Source organism: Marmota monax, unplaced genomic scaffold (genome assembly GCF_021218885.2).
Source record: "Marmota monax isolate L192 unplaced genomic scaffold, Marmota_monax_Labrador192_F-V1.1 WCK01_AAM20220418_F8-fsc00181, whole genome shotgun sequence".
Taxonomy (NCBI): Eukaryota; Metazoa; Chordata; class Mammalia; order Rodentia; family Sciuridae; genus Marmota; species Marmota monax.
Window position 1 is genome coordinate 1849119 of NW_026694276.1, and position 17021 is coordinate 1866139.

A 17021-nucleotide genomic window follows, 5' to 3' on the forward strand; every position below is an offset into this window, starting at 1 on the left:
AAGGTCTTGGGTTCAATCCTCAATACCACAAACAAAATAAAACAGAAACAAACAAATCAATAAAAAGGGCTGGGGATCTAGTTCAGTGGTAGAATGTTTGCCCAGCTTGTGCAAGGCCTGGGTTCAATTCCTAGCACTGAAAAGGGGGAGGAGGAGGAGAACAAGGAGGAGAAAGAAGAGCAGGATGCTATGGCTGTGATGTTTTTATGTGATATTGTATAGGAATTAAGAAAATTCTATCTTTCCATCCAGCATAAAACATTTCACATACAAAATAAAACCCAAATGTGAATTCCCTGAACCTGATGCTGTATCCTGTTTGTGTTATTACTTAATTAGCATGCATAGGATTTAGAATACTTTGTTATTAAATTAAGAGCAATTCTAAAGCAGCTGTTTTGATCTGGGCTCATCAGTAAATGAAAGTTTAATTAATATTTTGTCTTGTTTAAGAAGCTGATCTTGGGGCACTGGAATTATGGAGAACTTCAGACTTGGGAAAAAGCTTCAAAACCATTGGTGTGAAAATCTACTCATTTGGTCTTGGGGGACGTTTCCTTTTTGCCTCTGTGATGGCTGATAAGGTGGGTATTGCCTTTTCACTTTGAGGTCTGACATTTCTGCAAATATGCCTCTCCTAGATCCATTTACTGCTTAGTACCAACAGAGTTTCTTATTTTTGCAATATTTAGTATCCCTATAAAGTTTGGGGTGATTCTGTTTACAGAGACTGATTGATCCCCCTCATGGGCTGCTCCGCACTTTGGTCTTTTGTTACCATATGAATTTTGGTATTGTTTTGGGGGATATATAGATCAGTGTTTGAACTTTATTCAGACGTGGATATCTGAAAAAAAAAAAAAGCCATCTACTTAATCATGGTAACAAAATACCATTCAATAATAGTAATAAAATAAAAATAAGTAACATCAGTTGAATATCTACAATGTTCTAGGTTCTACTCTAGGTCTTAGGAATATAGCAGTGAACAAAATAGATCAATTTCCTGCTCTCAGAACTTATATTCAAGTGGGGAAACAAATACTAAGCAAATAAGTGTGTTGGGTTAATTAAATCTGCAAAACAGTCTAAAGCAGAGTAAGGACACAGCAGCAGGAAACAAGGCAGTGTTGCATACTGGGTGGTCAAGGGGGGCTGGCTAGGATCTGAATGTGTGAGCACAGGACTATACAGACATCTGGGAGGAGAAGGGGAGGAACAGTATGTGTGGGGACAGACCTTCAGGCTGGAGCATGCTCCATCTATTGAAGAAAAGGGGCAGAGAGCAGTGTGGCCCAGGGGAATGTGTGCCCTGAGTGTGTGGGAATGGGTCAGAGGGGAGCCAGTAGCCAGATCATATGGGCCTTTCTAGGTCACAGTGAAGACACTGTTTTGTTTTTTACTCTTCATGTGCTGAGGAGTTGCAAAAGGGTTGTGTGTGAGAGAATGATGTGAGCATATATATGTGCAGGGTAGCACACATGTATTCTGTGTGTGGGGAGGAGGCAAGAGTGATAGCTAGGAACAGGCTGTTAACTGTGGGGTGAGGAGAGAAGCAGTGAGACTGTGGATATATTTTTAAAATATATTGCTAATAAGACTTGCTGATGAATTAGATGTGTATTTTGAGACAATAAGTGGAACCAAGGATAACTTTAGAGTTGGCCTGAGCAGTTGGATGAATGGCAGTGCCATTTTCTGAGATGGCCAAAACTACAGAAAGAGTAGGTCTGTGGGAGAACTCAGTTTTGGTATGATATGCCCATTAGATATCTAGGTAGAAATGTCAAGTAAGCATGAATCACCTAAAATTCTATGATATTTAAAGCCATGTGACTAGAATATCCCTTCTGGAGGAATGAGTAAGTAGAGAAGAGATGGGAGGACTGAGTAAGCCCAAGCATCCCCATACTGAAGGTTGGAAAGAGGAAGAATCTAGCAGTGAGGACTGGGAGGGAGGGACCAGTAAGGTAGGGAGAGTCAGGATAGTGTGAAAGAAAGTGTTTCAGGGGAAGGAAGTTATCAGCTTTGTTAAATTCAAGTGATGTATCAAGTTAGATGAATGCTGAGAATTTCCCACTTGAGTTGGCAAAATGGGTTGTTGGTGACCTTGACAAAAGTAGTTTCGTTGGACTAGTAAGGTTAAAAGACTGATTCAGTTCACTTCAGAGATAGCTAGAGATGGGGAAGTTGACATAGTAAGTACAGATAACTTGAGCAATTTTGTAATAATTCCTCAATAATCCTATGAGCTAATACTCTTATCTCAAATTTATAGGTGAAAAAATTGAGCAACTTGTCTAGGGTCACTCAGTGGTAGAACCCTGGTGGAAATCAACTGTCAGATTCCAGCAGTAGCCTTCTTAGATTCCTGTGCTGCTATTTACAGAATTAAAATTCTGCTATATGCTTTGTAACTCTAGTTTCTATATGTGACAATGAGAATAGGATTCAAAGTAATTAGACATCTCAGTGTAAGTCAAATAAGTTAAATGTACTTATCACTGAACTTTAAAAAGTATTTAACAATATAGAGGCCTGGAGCTTAATTCTCATGCCATGGCTCATTGAATCTACTAGTTATTTTAAGCTATTTATCAGAGAGGCTTGAATTACCTTCTTAACAGACTCCTTCACCAGGTGAATACTCTGTGGCTAGTTTCCTTATAGTAATTCTTGACCCTCCTTGGCCTCTTTCCAGCCCATACATGTTCCTTTCATTACGTGGCTATTCTGAGACAGCTCCTTAAAAGCATGTCCCATCTTGACTTCCCTGTGATCTCCCAAGCATGGGTTTCATCTCCATTTTCTACATTCTTAATTATCTAATTCTTTGGGTTATGCTAAGACTATCTCAAAGGGACTGTGTGTGTTGTGTGTACTGAGGATAGGTACTGGGGATCAAACCCAGGGCCCCAGAGCCTTGTGCATGCTAAGCAAGCCTTCTACCATGAGCTATATCCCCAGCCCTTCAAAGGGACCAAACTTTTATGTAGTAATCATCATTTTAAGAATTATTTGAGCAAGTATAACCAAATGGCTATAGAGCCAATTGATAGTCCCATCCAACCCTTAGCTCTTTTGAAGGATATAGAATATCCGAAATTGGGAAATCATGCCAGAGTGAAAGAGCCAAAGCAAAAGCAAGATAACCTTACTTAGAATGGATTTTCCCATTGGCTAGAAGGGGTTAGAAATTGCTTTGGTAATTGGTACTATGATCATTCATTGCAGTTGTACCCGGTGAGGAAGTAAATTATCATAATTATTAAAAAATGTTCCTGTTCACGTCTATGCACATGGCATCGTGACAGAAAATTTAAAAGATAGATATTGGCATATTTATTCTAGGATACAACAAGAAGGATCCATGTGTCAACAGATCAAGGGGACACATGGAGCATGGCCCAGCTTCCCTCTGTGGGTCAGGAACAGTTCTATTCTATTCTGGCAGCGAATGATGACATGGTATTCATGCATGTAGATGAACCTGGAGGTAAGAGCATTTTTATAGCCCATCCTGAATGTGTACAGATATAAGCTTTGAGCCGGTTTCCTTTTTACATGCTGACTTTTCCTAACTGACTACTCTGTCCTAGAGGTAACATCTTGCCTTTTTAAAAGGCCATTTGTTTTGGTGGTTTATTGTAGTTTGAATGTTCAGGTGTTCTGGAGCAGAGTAGTTCAGCTCTTACTGATTTGCAAACCTTCTGTTACCAGGTAAGTACTAGAAAAATTCAGAATGTCTTACAGCCATTTAACAAAGTCATTTTATGTCTGTTTGCTAATGATAAAAGAAAATTGGGAGCTTATTTTTGTCTATTTCACTTTTCTAGTGATTGTTTTCTGTTATATTTAACAAAAACATCAGTTTGTGACAGTGAAAATTTAGAAACTGATCCTTCATCCCATATAGTTTGAGAAACATTGTTCTGGAGTATTAAAGATTTAGAAATGTGTAAAATATGAACCAAATACAGTGTCACTGACTGTGATACTTCTGGGAAGAACTTCTCTATATAATCTGATTAAGTCATTCAATAAACTCAGCATTCTCAAATTCCAGATACTTAGCAGAGTACTAAAACTAAAGTTGATCATGAAGATCTTGAGCATCAAACCTAATTAGCTCTCTAGGTCTGCGTCTCTGTTGTGCAGAGAGAGAATTGGCAAATTGCCTGACTACTGGGTCAGTCAGGTAGTTGTATATGACTAGACTATTGTTTTTCTGTTTCCTCCTGAGACTTAATGGGTTTGTTTGTTTGTTTTTTTTTTTTTCCACCTATTTTAGATACTGGATTTGGCACAATCTTTACCTCTGATGATCGGGGCATTGTGTACTCCAAGTCTTTGGATCGACATCTCTACACTACCACAGGTGGAGAGACCGACTTCACGAATGTGACCTCCCTCCGCGGGGTCTACATAACAAGCACGCTCTCAGAAGGTAAGTCCTGGTGCAGTTATTCTGCTCCTGCAGCTCCTTCAGCTGAATGTGATAGGATTTGGTGGTCCCAGGTTATAATGTGCTTGCCTAGCCAACAAGCCTACCCATGTAAATTTTGCCTCCCCATTTTAAGTAAGTTGTAAATAGAACTAGGAGAGAGCAAAGCAGTGGCAAGTAGGAAGAAAGATGCTTTGGAGTCTATGTTGTTTAGTTTATAAAGTGAGTCTTCCATATTGGAAGGTTTAGACCAACAAGCCTTAATTTGAGCCACTTCTGTTCTTCTTGTAAAGGGCTTAGCAATAACCAGCCAAGATTCTTCTAATGTTTTACTCCAGGGCTCTACAAGGTTCACCTTTACCAAGGTTCAGTTATGCAAATAAACATATTACTCCCGAGTACAAAGGCTTTTAAAGTTTTATTTATGTATTTTCTGGTAGAAGATGCAGGCTCTTTGTTTTCTCTTGTAAACTCCTCGCAGTGGCTTACCAGGTCCTAAGAGACAGTGGCTCTCATCTCCTCCCTGACCTCACCTCCAGTTCTCCCTCTTTCATTTGCTCTGCACCACTCACACTGGCCCCTGTCCATTCTAAAATATACACACAGTCAGATTACAGATTTGCTCTGAGCATTTCTCCCTTAAATCTTTGCTCAGTCTTTGCTCCTTGTTTTGTATTCTAGGGATTGAACCCAGGGACACTTACCCACTGAGCCACTTTCCTGGTCCTTTTACTTGGAGACAGGGTTTTGCTAAATTGCTAAAGGTTCTTGTGTTACTTTCTGAGTGAACCCTTCCCTGACTATCTTATTTTAAATTCCAGTCTGCCCTGCCACCCCGCTCACTCCCAATCAACCTTTAGCTGTGGCATGTTTTCTATAGCACTTTTTTTTACAACATACTGTACGATTATTTACTATGTCTAGTATTTGTCTACCTCTAGTAGAAATGTATATCTCATGAAACTTTTTGTCTGTTTTGATCATTAATATATTCCCAAAGGCTTGCAATATTTTTCACATAGTGAATACACAAATGTTTGCTGAATAAGTGAATCTTCTGTCACTTTCTTTTCTATTTGATATTCCTCAGAAAACTTCAAGCATATTATGTCTGGATTAAATTGTAACAGTTTATAATATTGAAAATAGAGGACGAGGGAGGAATTATAAGGAAAAAAGAAAAAGGTATAAGAGGGATAGTGGAGAGACAATGATTAGGGATTATTAATAATATTTAAGCACCATATTCAAACCTTGAGAATCCCTAAGATAAGCCTGGTGTCATGGCCTTGTGTGAAGAAAAATTAAGATGCCTTCCCGTGGTAGATTTTTCTTCTTTCTAAGGCAGCAGACAAGGGAAGAGTATAGATATCAGCCAATTATGTTGGTTCAGGAGTTAAAATGTGTTAGTTAACTTTACATCACTGTGACAAAACACCTAAGGTAATCAACTTTTAGAGAGAAAAGATTTGTTTTGGCTCACAGTTTTAAAGGTTTCAATTTATGGTCAGTTATCCCCATTGTTTTTGAGCCTGTGTTGGCACATCATAGTGGGAGCGTGTGGTGTAGGAAACCCCTTTACTTCCAACAGAGGAAGAAGAAGAGATTAGGGCCCTAATGTCACCTTCAAGGGCATATTTCCAATGACAGCTTTCTCCGTGAAGCTCCACATCTTATAGCTTCCACCATCTCCCAATAGTTCCATGGTTTGGTAGCCTACCTTTAACATATGGGCCTTGGAGATGGGGGGACATTTAACACCCTAACTATAGCATAAAAGTGACCTTTCTCGATGATGTCAGCCCCAGATTATTTCTGGAATTAATTGAGTGCTCTTCAGGTACTGATCTTTCTTCAGATCTCATAGAGTGCTGCTTGGTCACCCATCAACACTAAGCCATTCTGTAAGCTTTGTGGGACTTCAGGGTTAGAACTGTGATATGTGGCCTCAGGGGAGTTAGGCAGTGGTAAACTAACTTCCCTTGGGTGCTTCCAGTGTGCTGGACTTATGATCATTCTTTCCCCGTTCAGATAATTCCATTCAGACCATGATCACTTTCGACCAAGGAGGAAGGTGGAAGCACCTGCGGAAGCCTGAAAACAGCCAGTGCGATGCCACCGCAAAGAACAAAAAAGAGGTTTGTTTCCACTCTTGGAGAAAAGCAGCTGTTCTGCTCTGCTGTGCCCAGGGCTCAGCTTCTGAATAATGGAGTTTCGTACTAGATGTGTACAACTTAAGATACAAAGTTTGGAGTGAGAGTAATGGAATAAACGTAGAATTTGGAAAATAACAACTTGCAGGAAGGTCAAGATACGATGGATTGTTTGTCTATTAAAGAACAAAACTGAAGGCTAACAATTTGTTTTGTTAAAATGCTGAATGAAAACAGAGTAGACAGATGTGCTGGCCATTAGTTAGGGGCCAGCATGACTGCTATGAGGCTGAGAAAGTAGACTAGTGCTTTCCAGGGCTGCAGGGAGTCAGAAATGTAGAGTAGGGCTTAAAGGTGATAGTTTCAGTATTACACAATGAAAAAGTTCTAAAGATTGGTTGCACTAAAGTGAGAATATATTTAACACTCCTGAACTGTACACTTAAATGAAAGTTTAGATGGTAAATTGTATGAAATGTGTATTTTACCACAATTTTTTTTAAAAAAAGATCACCCCACGAAGGTCTGAATTAAGTTTTAAGCTTCATGAGGCATCTGTGAGATGAGCAAGGATATCAAACCTTTGGTTTTAATATGAACTTGGTTTCTTTTCACAGTGCAGCCTTCATATTCATGCTTCCTATAGCATCTCTCAGAAACTAAACGTCCCGATGGCACCACTCTCAGAGGCTAACGCCGTAGGCATAGTCATTGCTCATGGTAAGGAGCTCTCCCTGCACCCCACAAACTGAAGTAGCTGAGCACTCTGAACTCAGCCAGAGCCCTTTGAGCCTGATTTAAAACACAAAACAAAGCCCACTGCAGATGATTTTTGTATTCCTTTGGTAGCATTTCTTGCATTATAACAATTTTGGCTTTTCATAGACTGCCCACTGAGGGAGCAACACAACTTCCTTTCTCAAGTTTTGATAGCCTTCTTTTCTACTGCAAGAAGCCTGCTGGGAAATCATCAGAATATATTTATTCCAATTCCCTTGTCAGTAAATCCTCTCTGTTTCATTGCCAATTTGTGCTGATGAGACAGTGGATTATGTTGCAGGTAACGTGGGAGATGCCATCTCGGTGATGGTCCCAGATGTGTACATCTCAGACGATGGGGGTTACTCCTGGGCGAAGATGCTGAATGGACCCCACTATTATACCATCTTGGATTCTGGAGGCATCATTGTGGCCATTGAGCACAGCAACCGTCCTATCAATGTGATTAAGTATGCATGAGCTCAACTCCACACACACTATCTGCTTACAGGGCAACGGTGGGAATGTTCTTCAGTTTATCAAGGGGAAAAGGCATGGACCCTGATTCAAATGTTTGCATTCTACAGAACTGTACAGAAGTTTCTAGAAGGGCTTATGATTAGAACAACTCGGACTAAATGGCATTGTTTTTTCTTCTGACTCCCTGTAGTAACACATTTTGTCATTAAAATAAAAAAAAAATCTCACCACAAAAATATGGAAATGTTCAAGCACTCTGAATTGGAAATGACTTTCTAAGTACAAGTTTTTGTAAGATAATTTGACATGATTAATTTAGAAGCCCATTCTCACCTGGTCACTACCCTGTCTTGCCTATGAAAGAATTTTTGTAAAGATATTTACTTCTGTCTGAATCCTTTTCTCTACTCTGTTAACTGTGGGCATTAAAAATGAAAGTGACTGTCAGCCAGTAAGCCAGCTCCTAAAATACAAAGGTTTCTTCTGGTTGGGGATCCCTTTATAAGTTGGTCCTCTGTCATGATCTTTCTCTAATTGTGATTTCAGGTTCTCCACAGATGAAGGTCAATGCTGGCAAACCTACATGTTCACCAAGGAGCCCATCTATTTCACCGGCCTGGCTTCAGAACCTGGAGCCAGGTCTATGAATATCAGCATTTGGGGGTTCACAGAATCTTTACTAACCCGCCAATGGGTCTCCTACACCATTGATTTTAAAGATATCCTTGAAAGGAACTGTAAGTGTCTCCTTTGACAGTTTCTACCTGAAATATGTCAGCCTTTTTCCTAAATAATACCTTCTTCAGCTTTATGTCTTTTAGTTGGGATAAGCAAATGTGTGTGTGTGTGTGAAAGGATCTTAGAGGATGCTCCACATGGTTAATCAAGCAATGGAATCATTAGAAAAGCAGTTTCCTTCTTGGGACTAGCACTGTCCATGAGAAATATGAGGGCAACATATGTAATTTAAATGATCCTGTTAGCTACATTATGAAGTAAAAAGATGGGCTGGGGTTGTGGCTCAGTGGTAGAGTGCACACCTACCATGTGCAAGGTCCTGGGTTCGATCCTCAACATCATATAAAAATAAATAAATAAATAAATAAATAAAGAGCTATTGTGTCCAACTACAACTAAAAAATATAAAAAGAAAGGTGAAATGCATTTTGATGATAAGATTATTTTCATATATCAAAACATTATCATCAATTTAAGCTATGTTAAAAATTGCTGATTTATTTTACATTTCTTCCAAGTCTTTGCAATCCAGTGTACAGTTAATACTATACTTCTAGTGAATTTCAGTTCAAACCAGCCAGCCACATTTGGTTCGGCTACTGTCTAGGATAGTGTGGCTTTGTACTGGAGAAGAGATCTCCTGTACCTTTAATGAGCTTTTTTTTTTTTTTCTGGCTTATAAGAATACTACATGCGTGTGTGTGACAAACATTATTTCATTGACGTTTCAGGGGTTTTCACCCTTGATTAGTCAAATGCAGTAGGACTATAAAGAGAAAATCTTAGAGGAAAATGTTTGCAAGATAATTGGTGGTGTCACTTCTCAAGATGTTGAAGTGAGAGTTTTCATGCAACGACCTTTGGCTCAAATGTCAGGTGAGGTACTGGAATGGCCAGTAGGCAAGTGTGAAGCCCACACTGACCTATTCAGCATTCTGTGACTTCACACTAGAAGACATGGTGAGGCCCAGAAAATGATTTCAGAAAAATATTGACAAAATCCAGTGCACAGTGTTCCCAAAGTGTCACAAGCAGACCTAGACCCAGTGCCAAAGATTCCAAACCCAAGCTATGATAAGAAATATGAAAGATAAAAGAAAACACTGGAGGAAAGGCAACCTGTAGTCACACGCTGGTGTAACACTATCAAAGACTTAAAGTTTCAAAACCTTCTAGTTGGATTTTGGTCCTATTAGACTGGGTTATAAGTCCATTTCTTCAGAGTATTATTTAATTCGATGACTTCTGAGGAAGCAGAGCTCTTGGTTTAGACTTTACTTAACTTTTGTTTTTGAAGTATGTTTTTAGTTTTAGATGAACACAATAATTTACTTATTTGTTTGTTCTGTGGTGCTGAGGATTGAACCAGTGTCTTACACATGCCAGGCAAGTGCTCCACCCCTGAGCCACAAACCCAGCCCTACTTAACTTTTCTACAGGGTGTTTAAATGTGATTTAAACCCGGAGGGCCATTATCATCTAAATTCATTAAAGAGACTGTAAAAGAGCTGGCTTAGTAGTTTTCTCCGTAGCAGGTGATCCAAACGGTTATCCCTAAAGTTTAGCGTCATTAAGAGATTTGTTAAGCACCTGTTCTCTAACAGACTCTGTCCTGGTCTTCATATCCTGAAGGATAAAAACCTAATCCACAGTCTTTAGGTTGCAGCCTTAGAGTCGTTTTCCAGGAGTGGATGATATGAAATACTGAGTCAGAAATATTGCTATCAGCAGTCCTCATCTGAGAGCCAATCATCTAGAGATAGAAGTCTAGAAAGAGGCTATTTTCCTTTCTGTTCAAAGCAAACTAATTTAGTAAAATCAAACCTGTGCTTTAGGCTGTTCAGTATTTTATTCTGAGCAGAGTCCCAGGAGTGAAAAACTTCTGGTTACTCACTTCTGACAGCTCCTGCAGACTGAGGGCATAGGTGAGCAAGACAGACAGCAGCCTCTTAGTTTGGAAGGAACTCTAGAGCTCCCTTGTCCAGCTTCCCACTTCAAAACAAATAAAGTTTTTCCTAATTCTTGAAAGGATGATGAGATGGAAAGAATCCTCTTTTGGCATGCAAGAATGCAATTGCTAGTAGGCTATAGACTAATGTAACTTTTTGTTTGTAATTCCTAATTGGAGTAATAAATTGAGGCAGACATTCCTGCCTTCCCTCCCTCATTCTTCCCATAGCCTGGCAGCTGCCTCCCATTGGTGACCTTGTGCAATGCAGCTTCCTGAACCATCTGTCTGTCCTTTAGGTGAAGAGAAGGACTATACCATATGGCTGGCACACTCCACAGACCCTGAGGATTATGAAGATGGCTGCATTTTGGGCTATAAGGAACAGTACCTACGGCTGCGCAAGTCGTCTGTCTGTCAGAATGGTCGAGACTATGTTGTAACCAAGCAGCCATCCATCTGTCCCTGTTCCTTGGAGGACTTCCTCTGGTATCAGCACTCCTCAGATCCCTCTGTCAGCCCCTGTCCCGTGTAGGAGGAGGTGAAAGACAGTTGTCTTATAGGGCTAAAAAATACTGAAATCTTTTTTCCCCAAGAGTGGAGAACTGCTGCTTCTTATCAAGGAAATTGAGGCACAGAGAGAGGGAACCAAACTTGATAATAATTGGACAGATAATATTATCATACTGGACAGTTAATCATTGGGCAGAACCAGCAAGCACCCCAGAATTCCCAACTTGGCAATGGTGGGAAGAAGAAAAGTTATATAAAAAGGAAGAGAATAAAACAAAACAATGTATAGAAAATGGCAAGAAAAACACCAAGAAAAGTGGTACAGGAGCAAAGAGGAATTGGACTTTAAAGAGCAGCCTGACGGTTTGAGTGCAGCAGGTAGGGCACTAGGTTTTGCATCCGTGCAAGACTAAAGACAGATGTTTTTTGGTCCTGAGAGACTAGAGGCAACATCAATATGTTCATGGTCCTTATGTCCCATTGAGGTTTAGAGGCCATCAAGGTGGACTTCCTAGAATTCAGGACTGTCCGGGTGAAAGAATTAGTTACCTGGCTGGCATAAGATTAGTTGCTTTCATAAAAAGGCAAGGAGTTCCTGTGTAGTTTAAAAGAGGTTAAACCAGGGCCCAAAGGAGGAACAGCTTCACCTCACAGGTAATAATCTAGTGGAACTTGCTACAACTGTAGATGCTGACAGGAGGTAAAAATGGATCCTAAAGATCTTGGATCAAAGGCAAGGAAGCAGGCATGTCCTCCTCCTCCCCCACTGTCTTCCGTTGAACCGCAGGTAACCACAGAATGCAAGTTTGAGGGAAATACAGGTCTGACTCCACACAGCTTCTCCCCTGGTTCACATCTGAATGTGGAATGGTCAAGGGCCCTCCCGTCTCCATTTCCACAGGAAAAGCATCACTCAGATCACTTCTGGAGTTGCAGTCAGGCTAGAGTTTGTTGTGGAGTCAGAATGGGACAGACCTGTGAGACTCTGGAAGCTGTGTCCCATCTTTGACTCCATATATGCCAGGCCCTTTCCCTGAGCTGCTGCTGTTTTCCAAGTCTGCCATGATTCTGCAGTGCTCCATGTAGTTGTGCATGGTGCCTTCTCTGCCTGAATAGTCTGTCCACATTCCCCTGTTGACCCCACATCAAGGGAGTTCCTCCTTGGCTTTTAAGTAGCTCAGATAGCACCACTTTAAAGCCTCTCCCAGTTTTCCCTGATCTTGACATCTGCAGTACCTGCATTCTAGCACTTACCATCTTTAACGATGCTTTATAGTCTTGGTTCCACCAACAAACCCAAACTCCTTGAGAGCATGTTATATTTGATAGTAATATAGTGGTAATGATAGCAGCTGACATTAAGCACTAACTGTAGTCAGCACTGTCCTCATGAGAGGTTGTGCCTGACTGGCCCTGAGAAGTGAGACATGAAGCCAGCATCACAGCTCTAGTGCCCACACCTTGGACCTCACATGAGTGAGGATAGTTTCCCTAAAATTTTGGGTTGATTACCTAAAATTCTTACCTGAGATTTCCCCCTGCTATTAAGAGGGGTGGCATGTTTTTGCATCTTTTGTCCCTGCCTTGTCCCCTAAATACTCTTCAGATAACACTTGAAGTACAAGCAGCATCTGTATATTCCCTAAATAGTCATTCAGTGCCTGCTGTGGGCAGGGCAACACAAAGTGCTAATGGAAGGGCTTGTATACAGTTTCCTGGTAAGATGTACATAATCATGACACAAATCAGAAAGTAGTAAATGCTAAGAGGGTGTAAATAAGGGAGAGAAGACACCATCTGGAACTGGAAGGAGATGGGTCACAGAAGGCTTTATTGAGGAGACGGCATTTGAGCTGAGCACTGACAAATGGTAGGATTTAACTATGCATATCTGGTAAGAAAGTGGTCGATAAAGCCCTGGACTGCTGTAAGCATAGACACCCAACAGCTAGACCAAGGAGTGGTGTGCTGGATGATAGTGCCCCCTCTGACTGGGAGAGGAAGTCAGAGCAAGCATGATAAGTAAGAAGGGGCCAGGTGGAGAACGTTTAGACCAAATTTTCCACTTAAATGGTGGGAAGGAAGGTAGTATGGTGAAGTGACAAGAGGGTGTTAGCAGAGGAGAAGGCATGCTATGTTTTGACCATATTATTCCTTTGGGGTTCAGGAGTACATTTCAGTGGCAATATCTAACAGGCACTTGGAAATGTAAAATTAGAGCCAAGAGAGAAGGAAAACCTGGAAGTTTAGTAGTAGCCAAAAATAGTTATGGTCACTGAGGAAAAAGAGACACAGAATAAAAAAAGTGAAGTATAGAACCTTGAAAAAGCCTGTGTTTATGGGTTAGGAATACAGAAGAGGAAGCAGTGGTGTCATGGTAGGTAGGGGCACATGGTGTGTTGGATGCCACAGGACAGGTGGCCAAAGTGAATGACACCAGAGAGGGCTCTGCTGGGTTGGATGGTAGCAGGCCTTGGGGGAGCCTCAGATACTCATTTTCAAGGTTGCAGAGAGTATTGAGACCAAGATGCATGGAATAAAAAGTAAATTAATAAAATATGGCCAACTGAAAATATTCTTTTTATAAACTGAACTAGTAAAGGCGAGAAGGTTAAGGAAGTAAACTCTAGAGTAGAGACATATTTAGACTAAGGAGAAGTCACCATTTGAGTGAGAAAGATTGTCCTCTCTTATACTGTCTATGAAGGAAGGGCCCAGCGTGTATAGAAAGAGTGGGACCAAGAACAAGGACACTCATGGAGGGTCAGCTGTGGGGAATAGGCAGGACATTATTTCTTTAGAAGAAACAGAGAAATGGGAGCAGATGAAAGGCACTGGAAGGAGATGGGATGGAATGAAGGCAAGAAGGGGGTGATGATGTTGAAGGCAAGGACAATTTAAGAAGCTAAGAGGGAAGACAGGAAAAACTTGACTTATATCCCCAAGGGCACTATGTAATGATGATTGAAGGAAAAAAGAATTGCTGAATTATCCTGCATTTAGATCTGATGCTACTTTTGTGGCCTCCTCTTTGTCATCTTGGTCTTAGTTGTGTGGGTCCTGACCCCACTGCCCGCTGCTCAGTCTCTTCCCTGTACTCGAGCTGTCTGCAGGACCCCCAGTCTTGGGGATTAGTGGACTTAGTCAGTCAGTCCCATCACTATAACAAATACCTGAGAAGATCAACTTAGGGAAAAAAGGTGTATGAAGTCCATGGTAGGTTGGCCCCATTGTTTTGAGCCTGTGGCAATGCAGCACTTCATGGTAGAAGTGCATGGCACAGCAAAACTGCTCACCGTGGCCAAGAAGTAAAAGAGACAGGAGGAAGAAGGAACTGGGATCCCTGGTGACCTAAAGACTTCCACTAGACCCTACCTTTTAAAGGTTTCACCACCTCCCAATAGTGCCACAGCAGGGACCAAGCCTTTAATACATGGGCCATATGGGGACCACGTGATAAAATCCAAACCATACCATGGGCCAGAGAGAGCTGTGGCAGACCTTCCTGAGCTGCCGATAACTTCTAGTCTGGAATGTTCCTGACTGGAATATTAGCCATCCACTGTCCCACATAAAATCTCCATTGCTATTGTTTTTCAGTGACTTTGAAAGCTACCTTATCTGTTGACTTTTGCAGTGATTTTGGCTACTTCCGTCCAGAAAATGACTCAAAGTGTGTGGAACAGCCAGAGCTGAAGGGGCATGACCTAGAGTTTTGTCTGTACGGGAGAGAAGAGCACCTGACGACAAATGGGTAAGACGGCCTTTCCTCCCTCACGGTGGCAAAAGAATCATCATTGATCTGAGTGACAGCTGCTTCTCTCCACACAGACCCAAGCAGTATTCCCAGCATTCATGAAAGCACTGCCTGGTAGAACTTAATGTGATGATAGAAATGTTCTGTGAGCTGTGGGAACCCTAGCCATGTGGGCTGTCGACACTAGTGCAGCTGAGGAGCTGAGTTTTTCATTGTAATTAATTTTAATTTAAATATCTATCATGCGGGACAGTATGACCCTAGAGGAGCCTTGTTATGCCTCCCCTCTGATACATTTCAACACCACCACCCCGCCGCCGCCAATCTTTGCTCCACTTGTTAGTGAGCATTCTCTGGGTCATAGTTCTTTGGCATGGATTCTTAAGGTAGAAAGAACAGACATGTCCCCAGCAGCAAGGGATAGAGATGCTTAGTCTGCTCAAGCCCCGAAGCTGCACAGAATATCCCCATGAACATCCCTGTCCCTGACCTGAAGGACAACACCTTACCAAGCTAGACCTGTACTGCACCATGCAGTATGCCAATCATGGAACAACATGTTTTGCATAAGAGAAAGAGTTTATTCACAAGATGGCCACGAGTGTGGAGATTGGAGAACAAGTCTCAGATCCATCTCCCTGAGGACAGGATTTAGGGCTGCTTATGGGATAAAGAAGCATGATGTTTTAAGGCATGGGGAAAAGTGACTAGGGGTGCAGTGGTCTGCATGTACATAGTCAATCTTCATAGCTCTTCCATAGGACACATGTTCTATGGAAAATGGTGGTGGTAGCATGGTTTCAGGACTGTTTTTGGCTTTCTGATGTCAAAAAATCATCCATTCAATTGTATATTAAAAAAAAAAACAATACAAAATGTCACCTATTGGACACCTGAAGAGACTCAAGTGAAGAATATGTGGCTTCAACAAAAGCAGCCTTTAAGTCCCTGAAAAGTAACCCAAACAACTCTTATTATGACCTATATGTTATGTTGTCTTTAGCAAAGCCAGTGGGGACTAATAATATATTGCCCAGTTGCATGACCTCCAAAATTGATGATTTTTAAAGTCAACTTAAAAGCAAGTAAGAACAAATGAAGCTAGAGGGTTTACTTGTGTTTCTCTCTGCATCATAAGGACAAGAAACTTTTCTGCAGTTTTTAAAGTCTTGTTTCTAGGAAATAGGCAAGAGTCCTGAATATATCCTTGTTTTCTATTAACAGATCTACCTTTCTTTCTTTCTTCCCTTTCCTTCCTCCCTCCCTAATTTCTTTGCATCTGTTAAGCATTTTATTATTAAAAAAAAAAACTGGAACTCATATACACAAACTAATATGAACGAAAATTCATCATACATATACTTCAATTTTTAGTTTGACCTATTAGCAGATCTTTAGCTTCATTGATTTTGTCTGCCATATAAGGAGATCCTCCGTTGGAGGAGTTAATAGTACAATCTGTTGGTGAACATCTCTTATTCTTCATTACTGGCAGTAGGGCTTATATATAGTTTCTGCTTTCTATTTTGTCATTTTGGGTTCAAATCCACCTCTGTAATGGCCATCGCCGAAGGCAGATTCTGGTGGACTTTGAGAAGCTTGTTTTACATGAGGCTCTGCACACTAATAGCTTGCGAGTCACAAAGGCCTGCACCAGAAGGAGTCAGTTGAGTGCTACCATCATACTAGCCTCAGCTTGGGTTGGTGCCCCTGACTCCAGCAGGAACGCAGAGCATCCTAGCCCAGGGGCCACAGCCACTATCTATATGCCTTTATCAGAAGGCACCACAGCCACCAGCAAGCAGAAAGCCTTGTGAACAAATCTCTGCCTTTCAGGTACCGGAAAATTCCAGGAGACAGATGCCAAGGTGGGGTGAATCCAGCTCGAGAAGTAAAAGACTTGAAAAAGAAGTGCACAAGCAACTATCTGAGTCCCAAAAAGCAGGTATGTTAAAATAGAGCAAGTTTTTAGTACAAGCTGGATTTTTGTGTTTTGTCAGTGTTATAGCATCAAGAATTTTGCTACTGACACAATGTGGCCAAACTTCCTGCCAGACTTCCCTGTACACAGGCAAACTGTTAAGATGAAGGACAGGCCCCTTAACCCAATGATAATTCATCCCACTAAAGCTCTCTTTTGTTGGGGAAAAATGGTGTTCTAAAATGTTGCAAAAGTCTTAGAAGCATTGATTTGTGGAAATTTCTGAAGCTAAGTCTTTTAGGAAAAAA

The 17021-nt window shown here is 41.1% G+C and overlaps 1 protein-coding gene across 2 annotated transcripts in view; it reads left to right on the plus strand.

Moving 5' to 3' along the window:
- Positions 1-17021, plus strand: part of Sort1 (sortilin 1) — a 67794-nt gene that overhangs the window by 44064 nt on the left and 6709 nt on the right. Inside the window, exons 8-17 of one of the 2 annotated variants that reach the window (XM_046467154.2) lie at positions 454-584; positions 3352-3496; positions 4292-4447; positions 6476-6582; positions 7215-7317; positions 7658-7826; positions 8383-8573; positions 10822-11011; positions 14673-14789; positions 16629-16737. In XM_046467154.2, the coding sequence (XP_046323110.1) occupies positions 454-584; positions 3352-3496; positions 4292-4447; positions 6476-6582; positions 7215-7317; positions 7658-7826; positions 8383-8573; positions 10822-11011; positions 14673-14789; positions 16629-16737 (1418 nt within the window). The remainder of the gene's footprint in view (positions 1-453; positions 585-3351; positions 3497-4291; positions 4448-6475; positions 6583-7214; positions 7318-7657; positions 7827-8382; positions 8574-10821; positions 11012-14672; positions 14790-16628; positions 16738-17021) is intronic. The other variant, XM_046467155.2, reaches the window with a different exon arrangement.